This window comes from Mus musculus, chromosome X, assembly GCF_000001635.26.
Source record: "Mus musculus strain C57BL/6J chromosome X, GRCm38.p6 C57BL/6J".
Lineage (NCBI taxonomy): Eukaryota > Metazoa > Chordata > Mammalia > Rodentia > Muridae > Mus > Mus musculus.
The window spans coordinates 71,875,696-71,883,891 of NC_000086.7; the positions used below are offsets into that span (position 1 = coordinate 71,875,696).

At 42.4% G+C, this 8,196-nt stretch overlaps 1 protein-coding gene across 1 annotated transcript; it reads right to left on the reverse strand.

Annotated features, from left to right (window-relative positions):
* Nucleotides 1–6,309: 6,309 nt before the first annotated feature.
* Gm52420 (predicted gene, 52420) lies at nucleotides 6,310–7,971 on the reverse strand (the record flags this gene model as incomplete). The annotated part of the gene is made up of 1 exon (XM_030251534.1): nucleotides 6,310–7,971. A coding segment is annotated over exon 1 (1,662 nt), but the record flags the coding sequence as incomplete, so codon positions are not given.
* Between the last annotated feature and the right edge of the window lie 225 nt (nucleotides 7,972–8,196).

The window sequence follows — 8,196 nt, forward strand, 5'->3', positions numbered from 1 at the left end:
TGATATGAGGAGAAGTACTGGGCTCAAGTCATCACTGTTCCTGCCTGCCCGGTCCCCTGCCACCACTCTCAACTTTGAATCTCATCTCAGGGTCTATTGTAGTGACCTTGTTAGAACGGGCAATCAAAAAAATGTTTGTCTAAAGAGAAATCCAGAACTCAGGACAACAGATGAAATTTTGCGGTCTGCATTAGCCCATGGGAAATTAGACAGGTTTGAATATATGCCACATGGCATCCAAACATGAAATATTCTTTATAAGTGTTTAGAACTTTAATATATAAAGCTCAGCTATAATTGAGACTTCAGGACTCTATAGATTTCTTCAACTTCCATGTCACATACAAATAAAAAACAATTTCAGCAAACAAAAACAAATGTCTTCTTGAATTGGAGAATCTTGTGGATTCTTATTGTTTAAAGCAAACTTCAAAGCAGAAGGGAACTGATCAGTACGTAATTCAAAGAGTTCATTTGATTACAGGTGAGACATACAATTCCCTGTGTAAAAGGCAACAACAGCCTGCATTGTCAATTATAGGAAAAAAACCCACAAATCTGGAAGTTGAATTCAAACCTTATTTGATTTGAAGCCTGAATTATTTGCTGCTGAGACTTATATAAGATTAGGTATCTCTGCTTAAACACTAAATCAAGCTTAACAGGAAGAGATATTGCAAATAAACAATGTTCGCCTAAAATGATGTCTTTTAATATTTTCATTAAGACTGAAATTCAGCTGGGCTTTTTTTTATTACAGACATTGATGGCTTTATAAATTTTTATGAGACAAGACCAGGATACATGTACACTTAGTAAGAGACTTATGGATGCAGTGTGACTTATGAAGGTATGAGTAGGTTCCTGGAAAGGTCTGGGTTTTAATTCCATCTCTGCTACTGCCTTGGTCATATGCCTTCTTGCTGGCCCTGACTTTTCATATTTAGACATATCTAACTTGAGTTTTTAATTTTCTTCAATGAACCAAAGATACTTAAATTGCAGTTTCATGGAAATAATATAAAAATTTAAATATCGGGTGTCTTTCCTTCTTAGATGCATACCTCCTTAGATGCATTCACTTTCACATTATTCCAATGAGTCAATTTTAAAGTTAAACAAGGAAGTGTCAATCTTCTCTGACTCTTCATTTGCATCTATTATAATACATAAAAGCATCATAAGCATTTTGACAGCAGAATATCCTTTAACATCCTCATCCTTCCTCTATACCTTGAATCTATAGATTAATACTTGTCTCTGCTACAGATCGCAGCATCCAGTCCTGCTGCAGACAATTCAAGCTGGGCACACACTACACCTGAGCTGAGCTACAGGTTAAAAGTTCCTTTGATGAGTTAAATTATGACTCAAAAATATACTTTGTCAAAGCTACAGAGATGATTCATCAGTTAAGAACAATAGATTAGATTCGATTTTCAGCACCAGCAGGGCAGCTTTTACAATCTGCAATGTAAGCCCTAAGGGATCTGAAACCTTCTTCTGACCTCCATGAGTACAAGCATACAGACAAAAACACCCATAAATATTTTTTAAGTGGAAATCAGTGTACCAGAACAGTGAGTTATTAGCTCACCAGTTGTCTTTCTCAGCACGTGTTCTTCCATTCCCAAGGTGCATGTGTGGACCAAACACATCCAGTTCTGAAGTACTTTGCTGGTAACTTGACTTTAGGAGAAGAAACAAGCTCTACTGGCATGTTCCTAGACCCCAAGACCATGCAAATCCTTGTGATCATGTTTATCATGACTGTCATGCCAGTGGACATCCTTCTTGCTTTGGCACAGTGTGCACTGCAGACTGTGACATACAATGACACATTCTGGTTGGCTGAGAAGCAGACTGTATTATGTACACAGGCACAGGCAGTAACTGCTAGAGAAGGTGATTCAAGGATGGACTAGGAAGGAGGAAAGGCTTTCTTTAAGAGTGTGTATCAACTGACATCCCACATGGCATGGGCGGGGCCTTCATGCAAATCCTCAATATAGATACAAAAGTGATTAACTAGCCCACTCATAGCCCTGAACTTACTCTTCAGATCCACTTTTTTTCATCTAAGTTTCCCTCAGTGAAGATGTCACCATTAGAATGCTGTGGACCAGAGATTCTAGTTTCATTCCTGTCCCATTGTACTGCTGGAGAGCTTCAAAGAGGTCCTTCCTTCCTTCCTTCCTTCCTTCCTTCCTTCCTTCCTTCCTTCCTTCCTTCCTTCCTTCCTCCCTCCCTCCCTCCCTCCCTCCCTCTTTCTTTTTTTCCCTCCTTCCCTTCTTCCCCCCTCCCTCTCCCCATCCATTTTTTCCAAACTGGGTTCCTCTGTGTAATCCTGCTGTTCTGGAACTGACTCAGTAGCCTAGTTTGGCCTCTGCCACCCAAGTGCTAGGATTAAATGTGTGTACCACCACAGCCAGCCAAGGGGTTCATTTTTTGTTGAAACTGTATGAATCTCACAGTATCACCAAAAATCCACAGACCAGCAAGCAAGTCTAGGATTTGGATGACTATAGGAATGCAAGATAATTGAAGTCCCCTCTTATTTTCTAAAGATAAGGTTGGCTGTGTTAGTTGGGGTTCTCTATTCCATGAAGCTGAATATCTCAGCTGATCTTCATTATATACTGGAATCCAAAAGAGGTAGGCTCTAATTAATGAGGTGATGGCAGATAGGCCAAGAACAAAAGCTTCATTCTTCCATGTCCTTATATAGGCTTTCAGCAGAGGGTGTGCCCCAGATTACAGGAGGTTTTTCCCAGTTCAAATGATCTGGATTAAAGTCATATCTTTCCCCAAGTATATCTTTCTACTTCAAAAATTCCTTACAGGTGTGCCCTCCATTTTTAGGTTTTATGTAAATACAGATGCAGTCAAGTTGAAAACTAAAAACAGCCATCGTACTGGCTTTGAAGTCACATAGATCTGTATTTTTCACATGTTATTTCTCCTCTCCATCTGTTCCCCCATCCAACACTTACTGTACCCCTCAAACTCTCAATTTCATGAATACTTCTTCAATTCTTTTATTAGTATTACATGTATGCATATATACATATACACTATATACATGTATGTATATCATCCTTCAACTCTTTATATGCTTGAACATAGACTTTTTATTTATTATGCATTTATTTGATTAAAATATTTTCTCATATAATATATCTGTATCATGGTTTCTCTTTCCTCTACTCCTCCCAGCTCTTCCCCACCTCACCTTTCATCCAGATCCATCCCCTTTCTGTCTCTTGTTAGAAAACAAACAGACTTCTATGGGATAATAAAATAACTTAAGGTAAAAATAAGATAAAACAAAACCAAACAACTCTAAATAGGACAAAACAGAAGGGAAAGAGACCAAGAAAAAGCACAAGAAGCAGATATGGGCACAGACATACTTGTTTGCACACTCAGGAATCCCATAAAGGGGGAAGCCATCATATGTGTGTGTGTGTGTGTGTGTGTGTGTGTGTGTGTGTGTGTGTATGTATGTGTATAAAATAAATTTTCAAAAAGATAAAATTTTTTTTAAAAAGAAAAATCCTGACATGACATTATAAGACAAGGGACCACCAAAGATGCTACTGAGTTCCTTTTCTGTTGGCCATCTGATGCTGGGCATGCAGACTACCTTTAAGAGCAGTTTGTTTCCCCTGTGAGACCCCCTTGGAGAAAACATTTTTTTTTTATTTTCAAGTGGTAATTAATTGAAGATTGCTTTTGATGTATTCTAGTCAACATCTTTTTGGTTTAATTTGTTAGTGAGGCCAATGTTTTTTTCTGAAACAAGGTTTCATGTAGCCAAAGAGTAGCTTCTATAACACTTTGTAGCCAAAGAGTAGCTTCTATAACACTTTGTAGCCAAAGTTGGACCTTGAACTGCTGATCCTCCTGCCACCACCTCCAAAGTGCTTGGATTAAAAACTTTCACCAACATCCCAGTCCTGTATTTTGCTTGTTGCCTTTACCAAACCAGTTGGAATTTATTATTCCCAGAATTTGTCACTCTCAATTCATAAAACAAAGTTCTTTAGAGAAAACAGAGAAAAAGTGCCCATCATTAAATGTATTAACATAATCCTGAGATTCACAAGGAAAAAAAAAACAGTTCTACAATTTTGAGCCAAATTTGAAGCAAGTTTTAATAAAATACTGATTCCCGGAACTCAATGGAGATGACCTTAGCCAAAATGGCCAACAGTGGGGAGAGGGAACTTGAAGAGGCCACTTCCAGTAGATAGACATGGCATCAAGTGAGTGATGGGGTTGCCATCACACCTTCAAAATTTTTGACCCAGAATTGTTCCTGTCTTAAAAAAATGCAGAGAAAAAGTGAAACAGAGACTGGAGGAATGGCTAACCAGTGATCTGCCCAATGTGGGATCCATCTCACAGGCAGGGACCAAACCCTGACACTATTACTGATGCCATGTTGTACTTGCAGACAGGAGCCTAGCATGGCTGTCCTCTGTTATTAGACGCGTTCTCACGACCGGCCAGGAAAGACGCAACAAACCAGAATCTTCTGCGGCAAAGCTTTATTGCTTACATCTTCAGGAGCCAGAGTGCAAGAGAGCAAGCCCGCAAATGGCGAAACCCCATCCCTTTTTAAGGAGAATTATCCTCCACCTAGGATGTATTACTCCCTGATTGGCTGCAGCCCATCGGCCCAGTTGTCATCACGGGAAAGGCAGAACACATGGTGGGAAAACTGCCCCTGCATGTGTGCAGACTATGTTTACCACTTAGAACACAGCTGTCAGTGCCATCTTATAATGGCAAATGTGAGGGCGGCTCCTCACAGATCCCCCTTTTCTTTTAATAAGAGCAATAGGCCACCCATATTAATGAGAGTGGAGATAGAGGTCAAATCCCCAGTGTGCAGGTAAAGGAGCCGTACACATAACCTCCTCCCAGGCTCATCACCCAGAGGGGTCCTGGTCTGGTCCCGTGTTGTTTTTCCTGGGGGAAGGACACTTGAACACTCAACCTTCTTGAAAGATGACATGTCTCCCTAGAATAGGCTCATATGTGCCGCAGAGCCTTTCTACTGCAGTGCTTAGCCTTGCAACTCTCTCGGGCTGCTGAAGCACACTCACTCTATCCCGTGCAATGAGACTAGCCTCGTGGGATATAAGAGCTGAGTGGCCAGCGACCTATTGCCTAAGCATAGATAACCATATATCAGGGGAAGCACCATGTTCTAGTCCTGCAAGCGCCTGGGCAATAACCACCTTGTCTCTCCTAGTTTGGGCCTTAAGCTTACAGACCAACCAAAGAAGCAACACTAATCCACAGCGAAGTGTATCTCCACATAATCCCACCCCCATCCATTCTTTAAAGAAGGAAAATGCTGAGGAGATCCAATTGGGTAATCCTTTGATCAGGGACAGGTCCAAGCGCGTGGAGTTGACCTGAAGTCTCAATTCCCGAAGGATCTGTTCAAATTCAGCCATCCAATTCTGTAACATATACTGAAAAAGACTTTTTGACAATTTAGCTGCCCTAGTAAATTTAACATACTGAATGGAAATAACACACAATCCCGGAAACTTTTATTCACATCCCAGCCACTTCTAAAAGATTTACTGCATTGACCACATAACAGGAATCTGACACAATATTAAGGGGTTCTAAAAAGGTTTTTAAAACTTCTAAAACCACTAAACATTCTACCACTTGAGGTGAATTTTCATTATATTGTTTGGATACCACTTTACCATTAGCCACATAGGCACCTATACCAGTTTTTGATCCATCAGTATATACCACAATCCCATTTTTAAGTGGGTTTCTTACTGTTATTTGTGGAAACACAACAGATTGATTTTGGACAAACTGTAAAAGTGGATATTTTGAATAATGATTATCTATTTGTCCTGAAAAGGAGGTAACTAAAACTGCCCAATCATTAGATATTAGGTGATATGGGCTCTGTCCTTTCTTGCTCTTGACATCCTAACCCTTTTCCTTACAACCAAATAGGCAGAATCATTTCTGGAGGAGCCCATTTTCTTTATCTCAGGTCCTGCAAATTTCTCCCTGGTATTATCAGGGAGGAGCAGCAGCTGAGCCATCCTATCTCCTTTGCTAATAGAAAAAACGCCCTTGGGGCTTGAGCACAGGACCTGTATTTCAGGGGAATGTTGACAATCCATAACTCCAGGGTGGACTACTAAGCCCTGCAAGGTGAGTGAACCCCGGCCGAGAATAAGGCCCATGGTTCCAGGGGGCAAGGATGGTATAGGCTCCACCCTTGTGGGTCTTCCTGGGTCGCCTCTCTGACTGCGGAGGAAGGAGTCTGCCCTTTATATCCCTCACAGAGCGACACTGGTCGGCTCTATGATAACCCTTGCCACACTTAGAGCAAAGAGTGAGAGTTCCCCGCTTTTTATCTGGAGCTCTGCAATCTTTCTTAAGATGCCCAGGCTTCCTGCAGTTAAAACATGTCCTCCGATCATTTCTGCCTACGGAGCATTTTTGGGATTGAAGGATGGCAGCCGCTAAGCCTGCATTGGTGAGAGGTCCCCCAAGCTCCCGACAAACCCTGAGCCAGTCTTGTAAACCTTTGTTCTTTCTTGGGGCTATGGCTGCTCGGCACTCCTTTGTGGCTTGCTCATAGATTAGCTGTTTTATCAGAGGCGCAGCTTGCTCTGACTCTCCAAAAATACGCTCTGCTGCCTCTGTCATTCTGGCCACAAAATCTGAGAAGGATTCCTGAGGTCCCTGGATTATCTTTGTTAACTGACCAGTGGTTTCACCTGCTCGAGAGAGCGCCTTCCAGGCCCTAATAGCCGTGGAAGAAATCTGGGCATAAGCTCCCCAATGGTAGTTTGTTTGATCAGCAGAATAAGCTCCCTGACCCGTTAACAAGTCAAAAGTCCAATCTCTCTGCTCTGGAGTCAAAGCAGCTGCGTTTGCTCGGGCCTGCGCTTGTGCAGTTTCATGCCAAAGAGCTCTCCATTCCATATATTTGCCCATACTAGGGAGAGCGGCTTTTACAACCGTTTGCCAATCACCAGGAGTCATAGCGTGATTCGCAAGCCTTTCCACTTGTGCTATAGTGAAATTAGCACTGACTCCATAGTTACGGACCGACTCGGCAAGCTCTTTAATCTGTATATACGCTACCGGAGCGTGGACACGCCCACCCTCGGCTCCTTCAAAGACCGGAAATGCCTGTTGTATTTTCCTTTGTTCCTCCTTTGGAATGAACGAGTCTGTGCATTGCCTCTCTGTCCATTGCCTCTCTGCGCAGGGCTGATGCACTACGCAGGGCGGGGGCTCAGCATAGGGTGGAGGTGCACTATGACCTTGAAGCCGACTGCCAAGAGGCCAAGCAGCAAGCTGGCCTTTGCCAGCCGCTTTTTGCTTCCTTAACTGATTAGCTAGCACTTTACCTGGCTGGTACCCTTTTTTCTCATAATGAGCTGCTTCTTCCTCCCAGTCTGTTTCTTCAGAGGAGAATTCTTCATCTGCTTCAGAGCTACTAAGAGCTAGCTCCCCGAGCCCATCCAGCGATGAGCACAGGCTCCTTCTCCTAGAGACCTCCGCTAATTGATCTTTCTTCTTTTCCCTTTTTCCTCTTTTTCTTCTAATCTCTCTCCAGGTATTCCTACCTGACCTTAACTTTTCCTCGGGTTCAAGACCCTTGGAAAGGCCTGTATACTTATTTTGTGCACCATGTTTTCTCTTTGCTCCTACTCTCTCTCCCCACTTTACTTCTGATAGCTTGTCCTGAATTTCATCTAGAATCCGCCCTGCCTTAACCACTTGATAACATGTGAAAAGGAACAAAAGGGCTTCTAACACTAGAAAAAATTCAAGGCCAAACATATTCCACTTTACTTCTGATAGACTGTCTTGAATTTCCTTAGAAAGTTCAAGATCAGACTTACCTCGTAAAGCTATACTCACTGGTACTCTCGTTCCCCAGCTGAAAAGTTCTGAATTCATACAGTTGAATCCTTCTTAACAGTCTGCTTTACGGGAACCTTTATTACCGTGACCCGCAGTTCTGGTTCTGGAATGAGGGATCTTCCTTGCGCCAGTCCCGAGTTTTTTCTCGTCCCGGAATTTCTCGTCCCGTCCCGGGTTTCGGCACCAATTGTTATTAGACGCGTTCTCACGACCGGCCAGGAAAGACGCAACAAACCAGAATCTTCTGCGGCAAAGCTTTAT